Source organism: Lithobates pipiens, unplaced genomic scaffold (assembly GCF_037356315.1).
Source record: "Lithobates pipiens isolate NorthernLeopardFrog02 unplaced genomic scaffold, aLitPip1_a1.2 Scaffold_25, whole genome shotgun sequence".
NCBI classification, from domain to species: Eukaryota; Metazoa; Chordata; class Amphibia; order Anura; family Ranidae; genus Lithobates; species Lithobates pipiens.
The window spans coordinates 238,070,836-238,098,218 of record NW_027507787.1 but is presented as its reverse complement, the minus strand read 5'-3'; the positions used below and the strand labels follow the sequence as shown (position 1 = coordinate 238,098,218).

General features: G+C 52.3%; 1 protein-coding gene across 1 annotated transcript; it reads right to left on the bottom strand.

Annotated features, from left to right (window-relative positions):
- Positions 1–10,106: 10,106 nt before the first annotated feature.
- On the bottom strand, positions 10,107–27,382 carry LOC143930987 (centrosome-associated protein CEP250-like). The gene is made up of 5 exons (XM_077455698.1): positions 27,218–27,382; positions 24,099–24,248; positions 19,969–20,055; positions 13,510–13,569; positions 10,107–10,623 (listed from the first exon to the last, which is right to left on the bottom strand). The coding sequence occupies exons 1-5, from the start codon at positions 27,380–27,382 to the stop codon at positions 10,405–10,407; spliced, it is 681 nt and encodes a 226-aa protein (XP_077311824.1). The 3' UTR covers positions 10,107–10,404.
- Between the last annotated feature and the right edge of the window lies 1 nt (position 27,383).

Here is a 27,383-nt window from a genome sequence, read left to right as displayed (position 1 = left end):
TATCTTCATGTAAAAAAACAAGTCATTGGTAATAACCACTTGAAGACTCGGTCTTTTCTGTCACCATTTGTTTACAATTTTAACCCCTTCATGCCGACCGTGCGCAAATATGCAGGCCGCGGCTTAAAAAGGGGTTGTACCTCACGCATCACTCCGCTACTGTTTTTTTTTTTTTTTTTTTTTTTTAGAGCAAACAGTTGGCTTTCTTGGGATGTGACTAAGCAGCCAAAGACCCGAACGAACGAAGCCGAAATCGGCTTCAATCAGGCCTCGGATCTAGTAACCTGGAAGTGATACCATGACCTCACTTCCGGTTTACATTAGACTTAAAGTGGTTGTAAGGGTCTGTTTTTTTTTTTTTTTTTTTTAAACAAACATGTAATTTTTTTTTTTTTTTTTGATGGAAGTGTATTCCCCCCCCCCCACCCCTCCCCCCTCAAAAAATGCATTTTAAAGACCGCTGCGCAAATACAGTGTGACATAAAATATTGCAATGAACGCCATTTTATTCTCTTACCGTGTGACATAAAATATTGCAATGATCGCCATTTTATTCTCTAGGGTCTCTGCTTTAAAAAAAAAAAAAAAAAAAAAAAAAAGAAGATATATATATAATATAATGTCTGGGGGTTCCAAGTAATTTTCTAGTAAAAAAAATACACATTTAAACTTGTAAACAACAAGTGTCAGCAATAGGTCTTGCTCCTTAACCACTAGGCGTCCACGCTATAGCCGAAAGACGGCTGCAGCGCGGACACCAATTGCCGGGAGGGCATCCCTGGACTTCGTCCTGTTTACTTACCGCAATGCACGCTCCTGCGTGCACGCATCGGGGAAGTTCTGTGCTGGCCGTGTCCCTTGGACGCAGCCAGTCACAGATAGCTGTGAATCGCCAATCATAGCAGCCGTTTACAGAGTGATCGGAGTGTCCAATGAGAAATGATCTCATATGTAAAAGATATGAGATCATCTCTCATCATCGGCTCTCCCTCCTCGCACACAGACAGCGTGTGAGGAGGGAGAGATGAAAGGCTGCAGTGGCCGTGAGTAGAAAAAAAAAAAAAACACTGAAAATAAAGTGCCCACAATGTCACTTCCATCTGTCCCCAGTGCCACGTATAAGTGCCATCTGTCATCAGTGCCACATAGTCCCATATCAGTGTCACATGCCATCAGTGCCACATTTTAATGCCATCTGTCATCAATGCCACGTATTAGTGGCATCTGTCATCAGTGCCACATATCAATGTCACGTGTCATTGTCCTGGTGCTCCAGGGCCTTCAGAAATACGGAATGGGTAATAGGTAGTCAACAAGTTAGATGTGTAATTTATGCTCTTAGAACATGTGAAGGTGCTCCCTGCATGTTGGGCCTCTCTAAGTGGCCAGGCTGTGGAAAAGTCCCACACATGTGGTACTGTAATACTCAGGAGGAGTAGCAGAATTTATTTTGGGGGGTGTCATTTGTGGTATACACATGCCATGTGAGAAATAGCCTATTACAATGACAATTTTGTGAAAAAAAAAAAAAAAATCTTAATTTTGCAAAGAATTGTGGGAAAAAATGACATCATCAAAAAGCTCACAATGCCTATTACTAAATACCTTGGAATGTCTACTTTCCAAAAAGGGGTCATTTGGGGGGTATTTGTATTTTCCTGGCTTGTTCGGGTCACAAGAAGCGAGATAGACCACCAGTACATCAGATGTGATCAATTTTGTGTGATTCGCACCACAACTTGTAGACTCTCTAACTTTCACAAAGACCAAAAAATATCCACTAATTTGGGTTATTTTTACCAAAGACATGTAGCAGTATGAAAAATTGATAATTTGCAAAATGTTATCACAGAAACAAAGAAAAATGCATTTATTTTTTTTTTAATTTTCAGTCCTTTTTTCATTTATAGCGCAAAAATTAAAAAACCGCAGAGGTGATCAAATACCACCTAAAGAAAGCTCTATTTGTGGGGGGGGGGGAAAAAAAAAAAAGGACAAAAATTCATTTGGGTACAGTGTTGCATGACTGAGTAATTGTCATTCAAAAAGCGAGCACCGAAAGCTGAAAATTGGTCTGGGCACGAGAGAGGGGGGGGGGGGGGGTTGTTTAAGTGCCCAGCAGGCAAGTGGTTAAAGGAATAAGTTCACATTTTTAGGTAAAAAAAAAACAAAAAAAAATATTCATTAGTTTTTATTTTAAATGTAAACGAAAGGTACTAATGCGCTCCACCTGACTATTATAATAAATGTATAAAAAATGTCTAAAAAATATATAAATGTGTGGAAGCGGCCAGCAAAAAAATAGTGATCTCTACACCAAAGAAATAATATGTAAAATAAATAAATTGGTAGGTAGCGCCGCAATTTATTTATTTTACATAGTTTTTATTTTAGTTTTGCATAAGCCTGCAAACCATTGTGATCAGATCAGCGGGTGCAATGCAGGACTCCGGCAGGCTGTCTGTGTAACTGTTGGTACTTTAAGCCCTTCAATACCGGGGCATTTATACACCCTTCCTTCCCAGACCCATTTTTAGCTTTCAGCGCTCTCACACTTTGAATGCCAGTTACTCAGTCATGCCACACTGTACCCAAACAAAATTTTTATCCTTTTTTTCATACAAATAGAGCTTTCTTTTGTTGGTATTTAATCACCACAGGGTTTTTTATTTTTTTTGCGGCATAAGTGGAAAAAAAAGAGCGAAAATTTTGAAAAAAAAAAAACACTTTTTTTTAGTTTCTATGATAAAATTTTGCAAATAAGTCATTTTTGTTCATAAATTTGGACCAAAATGTATACGGCTACATCTCTTTGGTAAAAAATAACCCAAATTAGTGGATATTATTTAGTCTCTTTGAAAGTTATAGAGTCTACAAGCTGTGGTGCCAATCATTGAAAATTTATCACATTTGATCACTCCTGATGCACTGACGGCCTATCTCATTTCTTGAGGCTCTGAAATGTCAGGAAAATACAAATACCCCCCAAATGACCCCTTTTTGAAAAGTAGACAGTCCAAGGTATTTAGTAAGAGGCATGATGAGTTTTTTGAAGTTGTAATTTTTTTCCCACAATTCTTGGGAAAAAGAAGAATGTTTTTTTGTTTTTGTTTTGTTTTTTACAAAATTGTCATAACAACAAGTTATTTCTCATACACGGCATATGCATACTTCCAATTACACCCCAAAATACATTCTGCAACTCTTCCCGAGTACGGCGATACCACATGTGTGGGACTTTTACACAGCGTGTCCACATACAGAGGCCCAACATGCAGGGAGCACCGTCAGGGGTTCTAGGAGCATAAATGACACCTCTAATTTCCGAAGGACCTATTACATTTGTGAAGGCCCTGGAGCACCAGGACAATGGAATTACCCACAAAATGACCCCATTTTGGAAAACAAACACCCCAAAGTATATTCTATGAAGTATTATGAGTCTTTTGAGCGGTTAATTTTTTTTTACACAAGTCTTCATAAAACGTGGAAAGAAAATTTAAATCTTTTTTTTTTACACAAAAGTTGTCCATTTATAAGATATTTCTAACACATAGCATGTATATAGCAAAAATTACACCCCAAAACACATTCTGCTACTCCTCCTGAGTACGGCGATACCACATGTGTGAGAATTTTACACAGCCTGGCCACATACAGAGGTCCAACATTGAAGTAGTACCTTCAGGCGTTCTAGGAGCATAAATTACACATTTCATTTCGTTCCTACCTATCACACTTTTGAAGGTCCTGGAGCACCAGGACAATAGAATTACCCACAAAATGACCCCATTTTGGAAAGCAAACACCCCAATGTGTATTCTATGAGGCATGGGCTGCAAATAGGTACTCGGGTACTCTGACGGGCTGGTGACAGGTACTCGGGTACTCAGATGGGCTATGACAGGTACTCGGGTACTGAGATGGACTGTGACAGGTACTCAGATGGACTGTGACAGGTACTCGGGTACTCAGATGGACAGGTACTCGGGTACTCAGATGGACTGTGACAGGTACTCAGATGGACTGTGACAGGTACTCAGATGGACTGTGACAGGTACTCGGGTACTCAGATGGGCTGGGACAGGTACTCGGGTGGGCTGGGACAGGTACTCGGGTGGGCTGGGACAGGTACTCGGGTGGGCTGGGACAGGTACTCGGGTGGGCTGGGACAGGTACTCAGATGGGCTACGACAGGTACTCAGATGGGCTACGACAGGTACTCAGATGGGCTGACAGGTACTCAGATGGGCTGACAGGTACTCAGATGGGCTGACAGGTACTCGGGTACTCAGATCGGCAGACAGGTACTCGGGTACTCAGATCGGCAGACAGGTACTCGGGTACTCAGATCGGCAGACAGGTACTCGGGTACTCAGATCGGCAGACAGGTACTCGGGTACTCAGATCGGCAGACAGGTACTCGGGTACTCAGATCGGCAGACAGGTACTCGGGTACTCAGATCGGCAGACAGGTACTCGGGTACTCAGATCGGCAGACAGGTACTCGGGTACTCAGATCGGCAGACAGGTACTCGGGTACTCAGATCGGCAGACAGGTACTCGGGTACTCAGATCGGCAGACAGGTACTCGGGTACTCAGATCGGCAGACAGGTACTCGGGTACTCAGATCGGCAGACAGGTACTCGGGTACTCAGATCGGCAGACAGGTACTCGGGTACTCAGATCGGCAGACAGGTACTCGGGTACTCAGATCGGCAGACAGGTACTCGGGTACTCAGATGGGCTGACAGGTACTCAGATCGGCAGACAGGTACTCAGGTACTCAGATCGGCAGACAGGTACTCGGGTACTCAGATGGGCTGACAGGTACTCAGATCGGCAGACAGGTACTCGGGTACTCAGATCGGCAGACAGATACTCGGGTACTCAGATGGGCTGACAGGTACTCGGGTACTCAGATGGGCTGTGATGGGTGATGACAGGTACTTTGATGGGTGGCGACAGGTCCTCTTTATTGGGGGGAGGGGGGGGGGTAATGAGTGTGATTGGTGTATACTAGGCGGTAACGAGATGTTACCGCAATCTCCTCCTCACACACGATCAGTGTGTGAGGAGGAGAACCCGGTAACATCTCGTTACCGCGGTTTGTTTACATTCTGTGACTGGCTGTGATTGGACACAGCCGGTCACGTGGTAAAGAGCCAATTTCATTGGCTCTTTACTGCGATCAGGGTTGGGCTGTGTCAGGGTGACAAGCCGCATCCCCGATCGGCGCTCTGCACGTACACGAGCGCTGTGACGGCACAGTACATGTGACCAGCTGTGATTGGACACGGCCGGTCACATGTATCAGGGGGGGGTCGATGGGGAGGAAAATCCCACAGATCGGGGATAAGCTCATCCACGATCGCCATGCTGCAGGCCCCCGGGGGCCCGCAGGAGCAGCGAAATACCGAGGCCGTCATATGACGTCCACCCAGGATGGGAGATCCCATCTGTGGATGTCATGACTATGGCCGGGTATTGAAGTGGTTAAGTTTCCACAGTCACAGATCACTTTTTTTAACCACTTTCCGCCCAGCGGCCGTCATAGGACGTCCTTGGACTATTGGAATGATGGGCGCAGCTATAGGCATCGCCGGATGTTTACCATAGAGATTTCCGGCGGAGCAGATGATCGTCTGGAGGCGGGTGGGGGAGGAGATTCAGGCCTGCTCTGTGCAATTCTATAGCAGAATAAATAAGTATAAAAGACGTTTGTTACTTTGTAAAAATGAAACAAAAACAAAACAAACAACATCCTTTGTATCACTTGGAGATCTGAAGAAAAAATAAAGACTCCACACATTTATAAATGAATATATTCTGTCATATAAAACATAAAAACACAAAAAACAGAAGATGGAAATAACGCGACATCTCCGGAGAGAACATATAATAATAGTGAGCTGTACAGAATACTGAGCTTATAAAAATAAATAAATATATATAAAATATTTAAATAAAATAAAAATGGCCGGTATTAGTATGACCTGAGCCGACACTCGCCGCCCTCCCCCCGCCCCCGCTCTCCTGTCACCATCGCAGAGCGCACATTTTTGATTCGTGAATTCACAAAATCAGCCAGAGAAGCTCTTCATCGTGTGCTGTGCGTTTACAATATATGCGTTTCCACAGAGGGAACCCCCGATGGGGCCACATGCTGGGGGTACAATGAGGGGTTCGAACTGCAAAAAAAAGGTGTTAGGGCCCCAATGACATCATCAGCTGTGCATTGTGTTGCAGTAACAAAACCACGGGGCAATGTGCCTTATACAAACACACAAACAACACAAGGACAGTACTTGCCTGCGGTGTGCGGACTGCTTCTATCTTCTAATTCAGTAGAAATCTTCTGCCCTCCGATGCCCCTCACCCCACCCAAATTTTCTACTGAACTAAAGACACTTCACCTTGGAGGATAGCCTATATCAGGGAGATGCAATTAGCGACCCTCCAGCTGTTGCAGAACCACAACTCCCATGATGCGTAACAAGACTCCGACAGCTACAAGCATGACACCCAGAGGCATGATGGGACTTGTAGTTTTGCAACAGCTGGAGGTCTGATAATTGCATATCCCTGGCCTATAGGCAGTAACAAGCTTCTCCTTGGGGGGATAGCCTCTAGGCAGTAACAAACTTCTCCTTGAAGGATAGCCTCTAGGCAGTAACAAACTTCTCCTTGGAGGATAGCCTCTAGGCAGTAACAAGCTTCTCCTTGGGAGATAGCCTCTAGGCAGTAACAAACTTCTCCTTGGGGGATAGCCTCTAGGCAGTAACAAGCTTCTCCTTGGGAGATAGCCTCTAAGCAGTAACAAACTTCTCCTTGGAGGATAGCCTATAGTCAGTAACGAGCTTCTCCTTGGGGGATAGCCTCTATGGCAGCAACCACCTTCTCCTCGGAGGATAGCCTCTAGGCAGTAACAAGCTTCTCCTTTGAAGATAGCCTCTATGGCAATAACACGCTTCTCCTTGGGGGATAGCCTCTAGGCAGTAACAGACTTCTCCTTGGGGGATAGCCTATAGTCAGTAACGAGCTTCTCCTTGGAGGATAGCCTCTATGGCAGCAACCACCTTCTCCTCAGAGGATAGCCTCTAGGCAGTAACAAGCTTCTCCTTGGGGGATAGCCTCTAGGCAGTAACAAGCTTCTCCTTGGAGGATAGCCTCTAGGCAGTAACAAGCTTCTCCTTGGAGGATAGCCTCTAGGCAGTAACAAGCTTCTCCTTGGGGGATAGCCTCTAGGCAGTAACAAGCTTCTCCTTGGGGGATAGCATCTAGGTAGTACCAAGATTCTCCTTGGAGGATAGCCTCTGGGTAGTACCAAGATGGTATAGCCTCTAAGCAGTAACAAACTTCTCCTTGGAGGATAGCCTATAGTCAGTAACGAGCTTCTCCTTGGAAGATAGCCTCTAGGCAGTAACAAGCTTCTCCTTGGAAGAGAGCCTCTATGGCAATAACACGCTTCTCCTTGGGGGATAGCCTCTAGGCAGTAACAGACTTCTCCTTGGAGGATAGCCTCTATGGCAGCAACCACCTTCTCCTCGGAGGATAGCCTCTATGGCAGCAACCACCTTCTCCTCGGAGGATAGCCTCTATGGCAGCAACCACCTTCTCCTCGGAGGATAGCCTCTAGGCAGTAACAGACTTCTCCTTGGAGGATAGCCTCTAGGCAGTAAAAAGCTTCTCCTTGGGGGATAGCCTCTAAGCAGTAACAAACTTCTCCTTGGGGGATAGCCTCTAGGCAGTAACAAGCTTCTCCTTGGAGGATAGCCTCTATGGCAGCAACCACCTTCTCCTCGGAGGATAGCCTCTAGGCAGTAACAACTTTCTCCTTAGAACATAGCCTCTATGGTAGCAACAAACGACTCCTTAGAACATAGCCTCTATGGTAGCAACTAACGACTCCTTAGAACATAGCCTCTATGGTAGCAACAAACGACTCATTGGAGCATAGCCTCTATGGTAGTAACAAGTTTCCCCACGTAACAGGCTTCTCCATGTAAAATAGCCTCTATGGATAAGAAGCTTCTCCATGTAACATGACTTCCATGGCAATGTGCTCCCCCTTCTGGTCACCATGTATATGGGCAACTTGACCCTATTCTGACCCTGTACTAAACATACCCTGATCTGACCTTAGAAGAGAACCCAGAGCTCCAAATACCCCGATCTAAGACACTAAAGTCTGGCTCTGTACTACATACTCACACACACACACACACATATACCTACCTCCAAACATGCCCTGACCGGGCACCTATTTCCAAACATACCATGACCGGGCACCTATTTCCAAACATACCATGACCGGGCACCTATTTCCAAACCAACCGTGACCGGGCACCTATTTCCAAGCCTACCATGACCGGGCACCTATTTCCAAACCAACCATGACCGGGCACCTATTTCCAAACCAACCATGACCGGGCACCTATTTCCAAACATACCCTGACCGGGCACCTATTTCCAAACCAACCATGACTGGGCACCTATTTCCAAACCAACCATGACCGGCCACCTATTTCCAAACCAACCATGACCGGCCACCTATTTCCAAGCATACCCTGACCGGGCACCTATTTCCAAACCAACCATGACTGGGCACCTATTTCCAAACCAACCATGACTGGGCACCCATTTCCATACATACCCTGACCGGGCACCTATTTCCAAACATACCCTGACCGGGCACCTATTTCCATACATACCCTGATCGGGCATTAACTTCCCCTAACTGATACCTACTTCTAAATAAACCCCCGATTGGGCATTGGGGGAGTGGCACCTGCTCCTTGTTCCATGAGCCCCTTAGACTTCATTCATACATTCTGAAGATGCAGGTCTTCTTTGGGTCTTCTATGGGTTTGTTCACAGCAACTCAGCTGCCCCCGATCTGTACAGATAACCACGGGGTTGAAAGCCAGGGCACAGAAAACAACTGTTTTCTATGTGCCCCATTCACACCATGACCAAGGTTCACTATATTAGGTAGTCCAAGTGGGTCTGGTGCCCCACACCCTGCCATGGCATTCAACCCGGAACCTCAAACCTCACACATTCCTAAACCTACAGCTTAAAACACTAACTGACCTAAATATAAATATATATATATATATATATATATATATATATATATATATATATATATTTATATTTATATATATTTTTTTATATTTAGGTCAATATATATATATACACAATATATATATATATATATATATATATATATATATATATATATATATATATATATATATATATAAATAACAGACACTTTATATTATTGGACCCTGCGATAAACTCGCTGATTTGTCTTCACATACATAGAGAAATTAAATAGGCTATGGAAGTACCTCATACTATAGATATTTGAGAGATAGAATTGATACGATCGACTTTACACGTCCCTTACTGGTACTGTTAAACAGAATATTACTTAATATCTTTATTACAAAAAATTAAAAATATTTTACAAATATAAAACCTTAAAATACTCGGGTATCGTTGAATTAGAGATCTCTGTCAAGAGGTTGACGCGTTTCCCGTCTTTGCTTCCTCAGGACCCCTATATTCTTGACTTAGAACAGAGCTCCTATTCGAAAACACAGAAAAAACATACAAGTTTTGTTTACATTTAGATTAAATTAGGAGCGAATTTATTTCGAAATATCATCCATTTAGATGGCAAAATAGCATATATGGGGACTCACTCCTATGAGAAACCCGCAAAAAAATAAAAAATAAATAAAAAGACGTGCCAGGTGTGGCGAGAGAGCGATCCAACAAGCAGTATCTTTAAGCAATAAATTGATCAATAGAAGTACAATAAGGTTGTTGGATCGCTCTCTCTCATGGCACCCGACACATCATTTTTTTTTCGCGGATTTCTCGTAGGAGTGAGTCCCCATAGATGCTCTTTGGCCACCTAAATGGATATTTTGAAATAAATTTGCTCCTAATTAATCTAAATGTAAATAAGACTAGTATGTTTTTCTCCGTTTTTGAATAGGATCTCTGTTCTGAGTTAAGAATATAAAAGTCCTGAGGAAGCAAAGATGTGAAACGCGTTGACCTCATTTGTGATAACAGATCTCTAATTCACAGATACCCGAGTATTTTTCTTATGGTTTTATATTTGTAAAAAAATATATATATATATATTTTTTGTAATAAAGAAATCAAGTAGTATTCTGTTTACATGTCCCTTACTGGACCGTTAAAGTCCATCATATCATTTCTATCTCTCAGATTTGTCTTCACAATCGATTTGTCCTTCCAAACAGTCCGGAATAAAAACATTCCTCCGTGGGAAGCCGCCGAATCCTTTTCCCGGGATCCATGGAGTTCTCTGATTGGCCTGCGGCAGTGACTACTCCACCCATCATTACTGGCCCCGGTCAGGGAGTGGAGAGGCCGAGGCTGCGGCTCAGCGTGTCGTCCAATCGCATCGTCTCTCTCTCCAGTACCGGAGCTCGGGTGTCGGAAGTCACCGCAGCCAGCGAACGGTTCAAATCATGGCGGAGATGAAGCAGATCGTCCGTAGTGCGTGAACAGCGCTGAATGTAGCGGGAACGGTGACTGCGCTCGGCTTCCAGCTGCGATTTCAGTACAGAGATCTGTGGATGGAGACAACAAAATGTTTTTATATATCTACTCCAGGTCAGGAAAATTTACCCCCCCATGACCAGGCCATCTGTATGGGTGGGTGGAGACGCAAATCGATGGGTAGGTGGAGACGCAAATCGATGGATGGGTGGAAACACGGATGGATAGGCGGAGACATGAATGGATAGGCGGAGACATGAATGGATGGGTGGAGACATGGATGGATGGATGGAGACACGAGTGGATGGGCGGAGACACGAGTGGATGGATGGATGGGCGGAGACATGAATGGATGGATGGGCGGAGACATGAATGGATGGATGGGCGGAGACATGGATGGATGGATGGAGACACGAGTGGATGGGCGGAGACACGAGTGGATGGATGGATGGGCGGAGACATGAATGGATGGATGGGCGGAGACACTAATGGATGGATGGGTGGAGACACTAACGAGTGGATGGGCGGAGACACGAGCGGATGGGCGGAGACACGAGCGGATGGGCGGAGACACGAATGGATGGGCAGAGACACAAATGGATGGGCAGAGACACAAATGGGTGGCCGGAGACATGAATGGATGGGCGGAGACACGGATGGATGGGCGGAGACACGGATGGATGGGTGGAGACACGGATGGATGGGCGGAGACACGGATGGATGGGCGGAGACACGGATGGATGGGCGGAGACACGGATGGATGGGCGGAGACACGGATGGATGGGTGGAGACACGGATGGATGGGCGGAGACACGGATGGATGGGCGGAGACACGGATGGATGGGCGGAGACACGAGTGGATGGATGGGTGGAGACATGAATGGATGGATGGGCGGAGACACGAATGGATGGATGGATGGGCGGAGACACGGATGGATGGGCGGAGACACGAGTGGATGGGCGGATACACGAGTGGATGGATGGGTGGAGACATGAATGGATGGATGGGCGGAGACATGAATGGATGGATGGGCGGAGACACGAATGGATGGATGGATGGGCGGAGACACGAGTGGATGGATGGGCGGAGACACGAATGGATGGATGGGCGGAGACACGAATGGATGGATGGGTGGAGGATGGATGGGTGGAAACACGGATGGATGGGCGGAGACACGGATGGATGGGCGGAGACACGAGTGGATGGGCGGAGACACGAGTGGATGGGCGGAGACACGAGTGGATGGATGGGTGGAGACATGAATGGATGGATGGGCGGAGACACGAATGGATGGATGGATGGGCGGAGACACGAGTGGATGGGCGGATACACGAGTGGATGGATGGGTGGAGACATGAATGGATGGATGGGCGGAGACACGAATGGATGGATGGATGGGCGGAGACACGGATGGATGGGCGGAGACACGAGTGGATGGGCGGATACACGAGTGGATGGATGGGTGGAGACATGAATGGATGGATGGGCGGAGACATGAATGGATGGATGGGCGGAGACACGAATGGATGGATGGATGGGCGGAGACACGAGTGGATGGATGGGCGGAGACATGAATGGATGGATGGGCAGAGACACTAATGGATGGATGGGTGGAGACACCAACGAGTGGATGGGCGGAGACACCAACGAGTGGATGGGCGGAGACACCAACGAGTGGATGGGCGGAGACACCAACGAGTGGATGGGCGGAGACACCAACGAGTGGATGGGCGGAGACACCAACGAGTGGATGGGCGGAGACACCAACGAGTGGATGGGCGGAGACACCAACGAGTGGATGGGCGGAGACACCAACGAGTGGATGGGCGGAGACACCAACGAGTGGATGGGCGGAGACACCAACGAGTGGATGGGCGGAGACACCAACGAGCGGATGGGCGGAGACACCAACGAGCGGATGGGCGGAGACACCAACGAGCGGATGGGCGGAGACACGAGCGGATGGGCGGAGACACGAGCGGATGGGCGGAGACACGAGCGGATGGGCAGAGACACGAGCGGATGGGCGGAGACACGAGCGGATGGGCGGAGACACGAGCGGATGGGCGGAGACACGAGCGGATGGGCGGAGACACGAGCGGATGGGCGGAGACACGAGCGGATGGGCGGAGACACGAGCGGATGGGCGGAGACACGGATGGATGGGCAGAGACACGAATGGATGGGCAGAGACACGAATGGATGGGCAGAGACACGAATGGATGGGCGGGGACATGGATGGATGGGTGGGTGGAGACATGAATGGATGGATGGGCGGAGACACGGATGGATGGGCGGAGACACGGATGGATGGGCGGAGACACGGATGGATGGGCGGAGACACGGATAGATGGGCGGAGACACGGATGGATGGGCGGAGACACGGATGGATGGGTGGAGACATGAATGGATGGATGGGCGGAGACATGAATGGATGGATGGGCGGAGACATGAATGGATGGATGGGCGGAGACATGAATGGATGGGCGGAGACACGAATGGATGGGCGGAGACACGAATGGATGGATGGGCGGAGACACGAATGGATGGATGGGCGGAGACACGAGTGGATGGATGGGCGGAGACACGAGTGGATGGATGGGCGGAGACACGAGTGGATGGATGGGCGGAGACACGAGTGGATGAATGGGCGGAGACACGAGTGGATGGATGGGCGGAGACATGAGTGGATGGATGGGCGGAGACACGAATGGATGGATGGGCGGAGACACGAATGGATGGATGGGCGGAGACACAGATGGATGGGTGGAGACACAGATGGATGGGAAGTTTGCTTTGAATATTAACATGGAATGAAGTGGCATTTCTGGTTTGTGGTGCTCAGACACGGAGAAGATCCGCTTTAAGAACTCCAGACAAGCACCATATTGCCCCTGGTCCTGGTATCTTGCAGTCCTATAGCCCCGCCCACCCCACGATGCTCCAGGTAACTCACCTGCCTCTCTAGCTCTGCCACCCTCTGCTGGTATGTGGAGGAATCGCTGATCTCCTGGAGCTGACAGAAAGAAATAGATGGTTACAGACTTTATTCATCTCAGACATTGGTTTGTAGAGGTGATGGTGTGCGATTCCCCGCAGATGTCTGGGAAAGCCGCACACCGGTGCAATCTTCCTCTGCACAGTCTTATCTACACATCCCCGGTATAAATTCATTGCACTCGGTGCTCACACCTAGGAGGCCTCATTCACACGGGGGGTGGGGTGGAGATGCGTGTATACCTGTACACCTATGAAGGGCCGTGTTTCCCCGCACAGGGATGTACAGGTGGTGCACACATCCCAGTGCAGACCGTCCTATGGCTGTCAGTTGGGATGCAGCTGCTGTACAGACACAACTGATGCGCCCCATGTGACATTAATGCGGGTGCCCCCCATGGGACTGCCTGCTGAACACCTGTGCAGGTAAGTACACCACAGCTGTACGGTTATGTACACCCCATGTGGGCGAGGTCTAAAGCTCTGCCGGTGCCCTGAACAAGCCTCATACTTTCCTACTACTGACATGTGAGGAGGGACGGGGCACCTACAGCCGCGCTCTCTCCTCATTTCTATCTATATACGGAGTGCAGACATGCTGGGGGCAAATTAAGAACTTGTATGAAAACATCGTCATGTATAAAGGTGGAATGTCTGCAACCAAAACTCCACACCTCCCTTCCTCCAGCCCCGCCCACACACCGAGCCCCAACAGCAGGGCTGTGATTGGTTTACATCAGGACTCTCAGTATGATTTGTATATTTTACAAATTAGTGGTGGGAAAAAAATTTACCCATCAGAGTCGCCATTAGATTCCCTTTTACATCAAAGTCCCAATCAGAGCACCCATCAGAGTCCGCCCCTTACATCAGGGTCCCCCATTGCAGTCTCCCCTTATGTCAAAGTCCCCCCCCCCTCCTTACATCAGGGTCCCCATCAGAGCCCCCTTTACATTGAAATCCCCACCAGAGTCCTTCTTAGATCAGGGTCCCCATCAAAGTCCCCCCTTACATCAGGGTCCCCTTTACATTGAAATCCCCATCAGAGTCTTCCTTAGATCAGGGTCCGCATCAGAGTTTCCTGTATATCAGAATCTACTTTACATTGGAGTCCCCATCAATGTCATCCCTTTAAATCAGGATTCCCCCCATTGCAGTCTCCCCTTATATCAAGGTCCCCAGTAAAGTCCCCCCTTACATCAGGGTCCCCATCACAGACCACCATCAGTGTACCCTGTATATCAGAATCCCTTTTACATTGGAGTCTCCATCAACGTTCCCCCTTACATCAGGGTCCCCATCAGAGTCCAGTCCCCCATCAGCGTACCCTGTATATTAGAATCACTTTTACATTGGAGTCCCTATCAAAGTCCCTCCCTTAAATCAGGGTCCCCCCATTGGAGTCTCCCCTTATGTCAAAGTGGGGCACAGAGGGGGACCGGAGGAGCACAGAGGGCACAGAGGGGGACCGGAGGAGCACAGAGGGCACAGAGGGGGACCGGAGGAGCACAGAGGGGGACCGGAGAAGCACAGAGGACACAGAGGGGGACCGGAGGAGCACAGAGGACACAGAGGGGGACCGGAGGAGCACAGAGGGGGACCGGAGGAGCACAGAGGGGGACCGGAGGAGCACAGAGGGGGACCGGAGGAGCACAGAGGGGGACCGGAGGAGCACAGAGGACACAGAGGGGGACCGGAGAAGCACAGAGGACACAGAGGGGGACCGGAGGAGCACAGAGGACACAGAGGGGGACCGGAGGAGCACAGAGGGCACAGAGGGGGACCGGAGGAGCACAGAGGGGGACCGGAGAAGCACAGAGGACACAGAGGGGGACCGGAGGAGCACAGAGGACACAGAGGGGGACCGGAGGAGCACAGAGGACACAGAGGGGGACCGGAGGAGCACAGAGGACACAGAGGGGGACCGGAGGAGCACAGAGGGGGACCGGAGGAGCACAGAGGGCACAGAGGGGGACCGGAGGAGCACAGAGGGCACAGAGGGGGACCGGAGGAGCACAGAGGACACAGAGGGGGACCGGAGAAGCACAGAGGACACAGAGGGGGACCGGAGGAGCACAGAGGACACAGAGGGGGACCGGAGGAGCACAGAGGGCACAGAGGGGGACCGGAGGAGCACAGAGGGGGACCGGAGGAGCACAGAGGGCACAGAGGGGGACCGGAGGAGCACAGAGGGGGACCGGAGGAGCACAGAGGGCACAGAGGGGGACCGGAGGAGCACAGAGGGCACAGAGGGGGACCGGAGGAGCACAGAGGGCACAGAGGGGGACCGGAGGAGCACAGAGGGGGACCGGAGGAGCACAGAGGGCACAGAGGAGGACCAGAGGAGCACAGAGAGGAACCGGAGGAGCACAGAGGGGGACCGGAGGAGCACAGAGGGGGACCGGAGGAGCACGGAGGGCACAGAGGGGGACCGGAGGAGCACAGAGGGGGACCAGAGGAGCACGGAGGGCACAGAGGGGGACCGGAGGAGCACGGAGGGCACAGAGGGGGGCCGGAGGAGCACAGAGGGGGACCAGAGGAGCACGGAGGGCACAGAGGGGGACCGGAGGAGCACGGAGGGCACAGAGGTGGACCGGAGGAGCACAGAGGGGGACCGGAGGAGCACAGAGGGGGACCGGAGGAGCACAGAGGGGGACCGGAGGAGCACAGAGGGGGACCGGAGGAGCACAGAGAGGGACCGGAGGAGCACAGAGGGCACAGAGAGGGACCGGAGGAGCACAGAGGGCACAGAGGGGGACCGGAGGAGCGCGGAGGGCACAGAGGGGGACCGGAGGAGCACAGAGGGGGACCGGAGGAGCACAGAGGGCACAGAGGGGGACCGGAGGAGCACGGAGGGCACAGAGGGGGACCGGAGGAGCACGGAGGGCACAGAGGGGGACCGGAGGAGCACGGAGGGCACAGAGGTGGACCGGAGGAGCACAGAGGGGGACCGGAGGAGCACAGAGGGGGACCGGAGGAGCACAGAGGGGGACCGGAGGAGCACAGAGGGCACAGAGGGGGACCGGAGGAGCACAGAGGGGGACCGGAGGAGCACAGAGGGGGACCGGAGGAGCACAGAGGGGGACCGGAGGAGCGCGGAGGGCACAGAGGGGGACCGGAGGAGCACAGAGGGGGACCGGAGGAGCACAGAGGGGGACCGGAGGAGCACAGAGGGCACAGAGGGGGACCGGAGGAGCACAGAGGGGGACCGGAGGAGCACAGAGGGGGACCGGAGGAGCACAGAGGGAGACCGGAGGAGCACAGAGGGCACAGAGGGGGACCGGAGGAGCACGGAGGGCACAGAGGGGGACCGGAGGAGCACAGAGGGGGACCGGAGGAGCACAGAGGGGGACCGGAGGAGCACAGAGGGCACAGAGGGGGACCGGAGGAGCACAGAGGGGGACCGGAGGAGCACAGAGGGGGACCGGAGGAGCACAGAGGGGGACCGGAGGAGCACAGAGGGGGACCGGAGGAGCACAGAGGGCACAGAGGGGGACCGGAGGAGCACGGAGGGCACAGAGGGGGACCGGAGGAGCACAGAGGGGGACCGGAGGAGCACAGAGGGGGACCGGAGGAGCACAGAGGGCACAGAGGGGGACCGGAGGAGCACAGAGGGCACAGAGGGGGACCGGAGGAGCACAGAGGGCACAGAGGGGGACCGGAGGAGCACGGAGGGCACAGAGGGGGACCGGAGGAGCACGGAGAGCACAGAGGGGGACCGAAGGAGCACGGAGAGCACAGAGGGGGACCGGAGGAGCACGGAGAGCACAGAGGGGGACCGGAGGAGCACGGAGAGCACAGAGGGGGACCGGAGGAGCACAGATGGGGACCACGGAGGGCACAGATGGGGACCACGGAGGGCACAGATGGGGACCACGGAGGGCACAGATGGGGACCACGGAGGGCACAGATGGGGACCACGGACGGCACAGAGGGGGACCACGGACGGCACAGAGGGGGACCACGGATGGCACAGAGGGGGACCACGGACGGCACAGAGGGGGACCGGAGGAGCACAGAGGGGGACCGGAGGAGCACGGACGGCACAGAGGGGGACCGGAGGAGCACAGAGGGGGACCAGAGGAGCACAGAGGGGGACCAGAGGAGCACAGAGGGGGACCGGAGGAGCACAGAGGGGGACCGGAGGAGCACAGAGGGGGACCGGAGGAGCACAGAGGGGGACCGGAGGGGCACAGAGGGGGACCGGAGGGGCACAGAGGGGGACCGGAGGGGCACAGAGGGGGACCGGAGGGGCACCACGACGGCACAGAGGGGGACCACGGACGGCACAGAGGGGGACCACGGACGGCACAGAGGGGGACCACGGACGGCACAGAGGGGGACCACGGACGGCACAGAGGGGGACCACGGACGGCACAGAGGGGGACCACGGACGGCACAGAGGGGGACGGCACAGAGGGGGACCACGGACGGCACAGAGGGGGACCACGGACGGCACAGAAGGGGACCACGGACGGCACAGAAGGGGACCACGGACGGCACAGAAGGGGACCACGGACGGCACAGAGGGGGACCACGGAGGGCACAGAGGGGGACCGGAGGAGCACGGAGGGCACAGAGGGGGACCGGAGGAGCACGGAGGGCACAGAGGGGGACCGGAGGAGCACGGAGGGCACAGAGGGGGACCGGAGGAGCACAGAGGGGGACCGGAGGAGCACGGAGGGCACAGAGGGGGACCGGAGGAGCACGGAGGGCACAGAGGGGGACCGGAGGAGCACGGAGGGCACAGAGGGGGACCACGGACGGCACAGAGGGGGACGGCATAGAGGGGGACGGCACAGAGGGGGACCACGGACGGCACAGAGGGGGACCACGGACGGCACAGAGGGGGACCACGGACGGCACAGAGGGGGACCACGGACGGCACAGAGGGGGACTGGAGGAGCACGGACGGCACAGAGGGGGACCGGAGGAGCACGGACGGCACAGAGGGGGACCAGAGGAGCACGGAGGGCACAGAGGGGGACCGGAGGAGCACGGAGGGCACAGAGGGGGACCGGAGGAGCACAGAGGGGGACCGGAGGAGCACGGAGGGCACAGAGGGGGACCGGAGGAGCACGGAGGGCACAGAGGGGGACCGGAGGAGCACGGAGGGCACAGAGGGGGACCGGAGGAGCACAGAGGGGGACCGGAGGAGCACAGAGGGGGACCGGAGGAGCACAGAGGGGGACCGGAGGAGCACGGAGGGGGACCGGAGGAGCACGGAGGGGGACCGGAGGAGCACGGAGGGCACAGAGGGGGACCGGAGGAGCACGGAGGGCACAGAGGGGGACCGGAGGAGCACGGAGGGCACAGAGGGGGACCGGAGGAGCAGGGAGGGCACAGAGGGGGACCGGAGGAGCAGGGAGGGCACAGAGGGGGACCGGAGGAGCAGGGAGGGCACAGAGGGGGACCGGAGGAGCACGAAGGGCACAGAGGGGGACCAGAGGAGCACGAAGGGCACAGAGGGGGACCAGAGGAGCACGAAGGGCACAGAGGGGGACCGGAGGAGCACGAAGGGCACAGAGGGGGACCGGAGGAGCACGGAAGGGCACAGAGGGGGACCGGGGGAGCACGGAAGGGCACAGAGGGGGACCGGAGGAGCACGGAAGGGCACAGAGGGGGACCGGAGGAGCACAGAGGGCACAGAGGGGGACCGGAGGAGCACAGAGGGCACAGAGGGGGACCAGAGGAGCACAGAGGGCACAGAGGGGGACCAGAGGAGCACAGAGGGGGACCAGAGGAGCACAGAGGGGGACCAGAGGAGCACAGAGGGGGACCGGAGGAGCACAGAGGGGGACCGGAGGAGCACAGAGGGGGACCGGAGGAGCACAGAGGGGGACCGGAGGGGCACAGAGGGGGACTGGAGGGGCACAGAGGGGGACCGGAGGGGCACAGAGGGGGACCGGAGGGGCACAGAGGGGGACCGGAGGGGCACAGAGGGGGACCGGAGGAGCACAGAGGTGGACCACAGAAGGCACAGAGGAGCACAGAGGGGGACTGGAGGAGCACACAGGGCACAGAGGGGGACCGACAGAGCACAGCTGTCAGCTGGTATATTGAAATCTATACCGGGAGATTGTAACTCCCCCCACCACCGCACCGATCCCCCCTGACTGCCCAGGTATCGGATTAGGCATCGGACTATTTGCACGAGTACAAGTACAAATGCATGGTATCGGCACCAATACTGATACAATTATCGGTCCAACCCTTGTTTTAATTCAGCATTTACTGGATTTTGTCCAAACACACAGTCTTCCTTTTGTATAATTGGGGCTAATATACTTCCCCCATCAGAAAACAAGAGAGAGCCATAAGAAGCGGACACTTCCTTTCACACACAGACTATGCTGTCTGCTATAAGAGCCGCTCTGTAATTAGCAGTCATGTGACATCACAGCAACTAATGACTGACCTCCAGGGACTTGTCTTTAGAGCGAGGAGATGGATGACCTCTTATCTTGTTCAACTCCCTCCGAAGACTCCTCCGCTCACGTTCCACCTGTGTGACATCACAAATGTTATAAGAGATAAAACACCAACCCTTCCCCTCTCCCCCCAAACACAGGAATTCTAACAAGAGCCCCCAAGACATAATAGGGGGCTGTTAGTGGTAATGCATTTTGCTCCCGTGTTTTCCAGACCTCAGTCCACCCTGCAACCAATTACCAACATCCGCTCCCATGTTCAGAGATCAGTGGCCATGTTAATCCCCCCCCCCCCCCCCAAAGGGTAAAACAAATATTAATGCCCAAGCACAATTTTGCAATTTTGAGATGTGTTAGTAAAACTGTACTTCTCATCACAACTACTTTGTGCATCCGGGTGGATTATATCGTGTTTTTCAGGACAAATTGCGCTTTTATTTTAGTAATGGATATCTCCTGATATTTATTTTTTTCAATCAAAGGAAAACTGGCCCAAAAAATAGTAAAAAAAAAATGATTTGTATATTTTACAAATTAGTGGTGGGCAAAAAATGTACCCATCAGAGTCGCCATTAGATTCCCTTTTACATCAAAGTCCCAATCAGAGCACCCATCCTCCCCTTACATCAGGGTCCCCCATTGGAGTCTCCCCTTATGTCAAAGTCCCCCCCTCCTTACATCAGGGTCCCCATCAGAGCCCCCTTTACATTGAAATCCCCACCAGAGTCCTCCTTAGATCAGGGTCCCCATCAAAGTCCCCCCTTACATCAGGGTCCCCTTTACATTGAAATCCCCTTATATACAGGAAACTCTGATGGGGACCCTGATCTCAGAATCGACATTGGAGTCCCCATCAATGTCACCCCTTTAAATCAGGATTCCCCCCATTGGAGTCTCCCCTTATATCAAGGTCCCCAGTAAAGTCCCCCCTTACATCAGGGTCCCCATCACAGACCACCATCAGTGTACCCTGTATATCAGAATCCCTTTTACATTGGGGTCTCCATCAACGTTCCCCCTTACATCAGGGTCCCCATCAGAGTCCAGTCCCCCATCAGCGTACCCTGTATATTAGAATCACTTTTACATTGGAGTCCCTATCAAAGTCCCTCCCTTAAATCAGGGTCCCCCCATTGGAGTCTCCCCTTATGTCAAAGTCCCCCCCCCCACCCCTTACCGGAGGAGCAGGGAGGGCACAGAGGGGGACCGGAGGAGCACGGAGGGCACAGAGGGGGACCGGAGGAGCACAGAGGGCACAGAGGGGGACCGGAGGAGCACAGAGGGGGACCGGAGGAGCACAGAGGGGGACCGGAGGAGCACAGAGGGCACAGAGGGGGACCACGGAGGGCACAGAGGGGGACCGGAGGAGCACAGAGGGCACAGAGGGGGACCGGAGGAGCACAGAGGGCACAGAGGGGGACCACGGAGGGCACAGAGGGGGACCGGAGGAGCACAGAGGGCACAGAGGGGGACCGGAGGAGCACAGAGGGCACAGAGGGGGACCGGAGGAGCACAGAGGGCACAGAGGGGGACCGGAGGAGCACAGAGGGCACAGAGGGGGACCACGGAGGGCACAGAGGGGGACCGGAGGAGCACAGAGGGCACAGAGGGGGACCGGAGGAGCACAGAGGGCACAGAGGGGGACCGGAGGAGCACAGAGGGCACAGAGGGGGACCGGAGGAGCACAGAGGGCACAGAGGGGGACCGGAGGAGCACAGAGGGCACAGAGGGGGACCGGAGGAGCACAGAGGGGGACCTCGGACGGCACACAGAGGGGGACCTCGGACGGCACAGAGGGGGACCTCGGACGGCACAGAGGGGGACCTCGGACGGCACAGAGGGGGACCTCGGACGGCACACAGAGGGGGACCTCGGACGGCACACAGAGGGGGACCTCGGACGGCACACAGAGGGGGACCTCGGACGGCACAGAGGGGGACCTCGGACGGCACAGAGGGGGACCTCGGACGGCACAGAGGGGGACCTCGGACGGCACAGAGGGGGACCTCGGACGGCACAGAGGGGGACCACGGACGGCACAAATTTTTTTTTTTTAATTTAGCTGTTTATTTCTTGTTACTACCACAACCTTCCACCAAAGACCAACCTAAAATAAATTCTCCTGCGCCTGACGATCGCGGTGATACCACATATGTGTACGTTCGTTGTTGTTTGTACAGCCCAGAAATAATCGCGCACATTTCGCTTTTTTATTTTTTACTTTTATCCTACCTAAAAATATAGGGACACTGATTAAAAAATAAAAATCCTGTCCATAAAACAAATACCGACCCCAAACCCTAATCCTGGCACTGGCCTAGATCACACCTTCTAGGTATTTATTTTATTATTATTATAATTATTATTTTTATCTCTCTGCAAGAAAAAAAGAGAGAGAGATACAATGTATCTCTCTCCTCACAGAGAGATAAAACGCGGGGGGTGGGCTTTAGAGTGACTGACCACTGTGATAGCCAATCAGAGGCCATCACAGAAATCAGCTGACCGGGAATCGAGTTCATTGAGAGCCCTGCTGGCTGTGCTGGAAGATACCCAAATATGTCCCGCCCCCCCGCCATGGAAAAAAGCCCAGCACAGAGGGGCCGCATATTTGTGTGAGGTCAGATGGGTGTGGAGAGCATGTTACGACCTAAATACCCTGTTTCCCAGAAAATAAGACCTAGTGTGATTGTCGGTGATAGCTGCAATATAAGCCCTACCCCCCAAATAAGCCCTACCTTATTTCCCCGAACATAAGACCTACAAGGACTTTAACTAGGGCTTATTTGGGGGGGTAGGGCTTATATTGCAGCTATTACCGACAATCACTCTAGGTCTTATTTTCGGGGAAACAGGGTATGGGTGTAACGCTCCACAAGGGGTACTTCTTCTTTAAGAAGTTGGTGCTACCAAGCATCAGAATGGGGGGAAGGGGATCTTGGTGACTTTGAACGTGGCGTGGATGTTGGTGGCAGATGGGCCGGTCTGAGTATTTCTGGGATTTTCACACACAACCATCTCTCGGGATTACAGAGAATGGTGGGAAAAAGAGAAAATATCCAGTGAGCGTGTGTGGAGGAAAATGCCTTGTTGACCGAGTACAAGTACTGATACTTTCCCCCCCCCCCCCCCCCCCAAGTACTTGCCAATGCCAATTACCGATACTTTTTTTTGTAAGGTCATGTGACAGTTTTCGAAGCACAATACAGATTAGGTGGCACTGATATGCAGCACTGATAGGCACTTATATGTGGCACTGATTGAGCAGCACTAATGAGCACTGACAGCTGGCACTGATAAATAGCATTGATAGGTGGCACTGACAGGTGGCTGCCATTGATAGGTGGCACTTATGGGCATTGTGCACCGATAAGTCACATTTTTGTGCACTGATGGGCAGGCACTGAAATGCCATGAGGTAAGGCTGCCTGGGACACCCATCTTGGTACTCCTTGCACTCGGACACATAAAAAGCAGCAGCCATCTTGTTACACCCAGCCCGAACTATATGGAATGGGTGTAACAAGATGTCTGCTGCTGGCTTACTTGGGCGGCAGGGTGTCCAAACGCTGACCTCGACACGGAGCTTCACTTCCGTTGTTCCGCCTAATCTCTCCCAGGTATCGGATCTGGCTTCGGGAAGCATTTGTGAGAGTACAAGTACTTGCTCGGTATCGGTCCCGATACTGGTATTGGGACAATCCCCCTGTGCACCCCTTTCCACTGCAGCGCTGCTGGCTTACCTCCTCCCACTGACAGCTGCTGCGGGCGCATGGGGGGGGGGGGCGTGTTTCAGGATGGAGAGCGGGGGAAAGGGGCATATTTACTGGCCACTTCCTGTCCCGAATGAACACAATGAGGGATTGGTAATGATCACTCCTGTGTTCACTTATTACTGAAGCATAGTAAAAAACGTGTTAGCAGGATCTTTTGGTGCGTTTTGCGTCCACTAATATTGACTATAGTGTATTTTTTTTATGAAACTATAATTTGAAGTTTTCAGGAGGGGGCCCCTGTCAGGTAGGCTGTACGGAGCCCCATGATTCCTAACAGCAGCTCGTACTTCTATCATATTTTGTAGCAGGTCAGTGAACCGATGGATGAAGTTTATACTCACTTCCTGCAGAGTCTCACTCAGCTTGAGATTCCGATTCTCCAGGGAGGTTTTATCATTCTCCAGTCGGGCCATCGATTCATGAAGGACCTCCAGCCTCATCTGCAGGCTATCACTACTTGTTGGAGGCTCGGTGTCGGCAGTCGGCAATTTCTGCAGCATAAAAAGGAAATGTATTCAGAACAGTACGACACAACACACATCACAAGTTAATAATGGACTCCAGCAAAAGCCTAGGGGTAGACAGAGATGGAAGGTTCTTGAGGACGTCCGGTAGGAGTGGCGAAACGCGTTGGGTGGGGGTTCCGGTGATGTCATTACAGGCCTGTGGAGCACGGAGTGGCACTTTCTGGTCTAGATGAGAATTATGTGAGCATAATGCTATTGTAAAATAAGTATTTGATTACCTACCAACCAACAATAATTCTGCCCCCCACAGACTGGCTCCAGTAGGTGCTCATGTGGTACACAGATTAGTCCTGTCAATGTAAAAAGGTTTTCCTAAAGACAACTCGTTATGTGTATAGAAGACTCCTGTCCACAGAATCTCTTCCCTCCAATCCCTCACCATCATGGGGAAGACCAAAGATCTGTCAGAGGACGTCGGGGAGAAGATTGGAGACCTGCACAAGGCTGGAATGGGCTACAAGACCATCAGCAAGAAGCTTGGTGAGAGGAGACGACTGTTGGAGCGATTATTCACAAATGGAGGAAATACAAAATAACCATCAATCGCCCCTCAGTCTGGAGCTCCATGTAAGATTTCACCTCATGGGGTGAAGATGGTCATGAGAAAAAAGTGAGGGATCCGCCCAGAACTACACGGGAGGAGCTTGTGAAGGATCTCAAGTCAGTTGAGACCACAGTCGCCAAGCAAACCATTGGTAACACAATACACCACCATGGATTGAAATCCTGCAGTCCCCGCAAGGTCCTCCTCCTCAGGAAGACACATGGACAGGTCCCCCTCCTCAGGAAGGCACATGTACAGGTCCCCCTCCTCAGGAAGGCACATGTACAGGTCCCCCTCCTCAGGAAGGCACATGTACAGGTCCCCCTCCTCAGGAAGACACATGGACAGGTCCCCCTCCTCAGGAAGGCACATGTACAGGTCCCCCTCCTCAGGGAGGCACATGTACAGGTCCCCCTCCTCAGGAAGACACATGGACAGGTCCCCCTCCTCAGGGAGGCACATGTACAGGTCCCCCTCCTCAGGAAGGCACATGTACAGGTCCCCCTCCTCAGGAAGGCACATGTACAGGTCCCCCTCCTCAGGAAGACACATGTACAGGTCCCCCTTCTCAGGAAGGCACATGTACAGGTCCCCCTCCTCAGGAAGGCACATGTACAGGTCCTCCTCCTCAGGAAGACACATGTACAGGTCCCCCTCCTCAGGAAGGCACATGTACAGGTCCCCCTCCTCAGGAAGGAACATGTACAGGTCCCCCTCCTCAGGAAGACGCATGTACAGGTCCCCCTCCTCAGGAAGACGCATGTACAGGTCCCCCTCCTCAGGAAGACACATGTACAGGTCCCCCTCCTCAGGAAGGCACATGGACAGGTCCCCCTCCTCAGGAAGACACATGTACAGGTCCCCCTCCTCTGGAAGACACATGTACAGGTCCTCCTCCTCAGGAAGGAACATGTACAGGTCCCCCTCCTCAGGAAGACACATGCACAGGTCCCCCTCCTCAGGAAGACGCATGTACAGGTCCCCCTCCTCAGGAAGACACATGTACAGGTCCCCCTCCTCAGGAAGGCACATGGACAGGTCCCCCTCCTCAGGAAGGCACATGTACAGGTCCCCCTCCTCTGGAAGACACATGTACAGGACCTCCTCCTCAGGAAGACACATGTACAGGTCCCCCTCCTCAGGAAGACACATGTACAGGTCCCCCTCCTCAGGAAGACACATGTACAGGTCCCCCTCCTCAGGAAGACACATGTACAGGTCCCCCTCCTCAGGAAGACGCATGTACAGGTCCCCCTCCTCAGGAAGACACATGTACAGGTCCCCCTCCTCAGGAAGGCACATGGACAGGTCCCCTCCTCAGGAAGGCACATGGACAGGTCCTCCTCCTCAGGAAGACACATGTACAGGTCCCCCTCCTCTGGAAGACACATGTACAGGTCCTCCTCCTCAGGAAGACACATGGACAGGTCCCCCTCCTCAGGAAGACACATGGACAGGTCCCCCTCCTCAGGAAGACACATGTACAGGTCCCACCTGAAGTTTGCCAATGAACATCTAAATGATTCAGAGACGAATTGGGAGAAAGTGCTGTGGTCAAATTAGACCAAAATGTATCTCCAAACTCGACACGCCGTGTTTGGAGGAAGAAAAATACTAACAATGACCCTAAGAACACCATCCCTACAGTCACACACGGAGATGGAAACATGATGGTTTGGGGCTGTTTCTCTGATAAAAGGTACAGTCCGACTTTGCCGCATTGAGGGGCCAATGGATGGGACCATGTATGGTAAGATTTTGGATGAGAACCTTCTTCCCTCAGCCAGAACACCGAAGATCAGTTGTGGATGGGTCTTCCAGCATGACAATGACCCAAAAATACCACCAAGGCAACAAAGGATTGGCTCAAGAAGAAGCCATTAAGATCTTTGAGTGGCCTAGTCAGTCGCCCAGACCTTAATCCTATAGAAAATGTATGGAGGGAGCTGAAACGTCCAGTGACAACCAAGAAACCTTAAGGATTTAGAGAAGATCTGTAGAGAAGAGTGGACCAAAATTCCTCCTGAGATGTGAGTAAACCTGATCACCACCTACAAGAAACGTCTGACCTCTGTGATCGCCAACAAGGATTTTTCAACCAACTACTAAGTCATGTTTTGCTTCGGGATCAAATACTTATTTTACTCACTGAATTGCAACTCCATTCATAAACATTTGTATCATGTGTTTTTCTGGATTTTTGGTTGATATTCTGTCTCTATCATATAAAATTACACCTATGATAAAATCTATAGACCCTTGTTTGTAAGTTTCAAATCATTTTCCCCACTGTATGAGTATATATACATACAGTACACACATATACATACAACCACACATATCCATGTAAAAGGCATGATATCACTTTACCAAATCACAGTCATCTTACCTTTCTATTTTGCTTCCCAGCCTGAGAGCTCTGTCTCCTAGAGATCTCATCAGCCTCCATCTTTCTTAGAGCAGTCTCTGTTTTTTCAAGCCTCTGTCGGAGTATCACCTCTCTCTTGCTAGACTCTTCTCTTTCATGATAAAGAGCTTTAATTTCTTCTTCCATC

Coding starts and splice junctions, on each gene's coding strand:
- LOC143930987 (XM_077455698.1), bottom strand. CDS start 27,382: ATGGAAGAAGAAATTAAAGCTCTTTATCATGAAAGAGAAGAGTCTAGC. Junction 24,249..27,217: donor CTGGGAAGCAAAATAGAAAG/GTAAGATGACTG, acceptor TTTATGCTGCAG/AAATTGCCGACTGCCGACAC. Junction 13,570..19,968: donor CTAAAGACAAGTCCCTGGAG/GTCAGTCATTAG, acceptor TCTTTCTGTCAG/CTCCAGGAGATCAGCGATTC.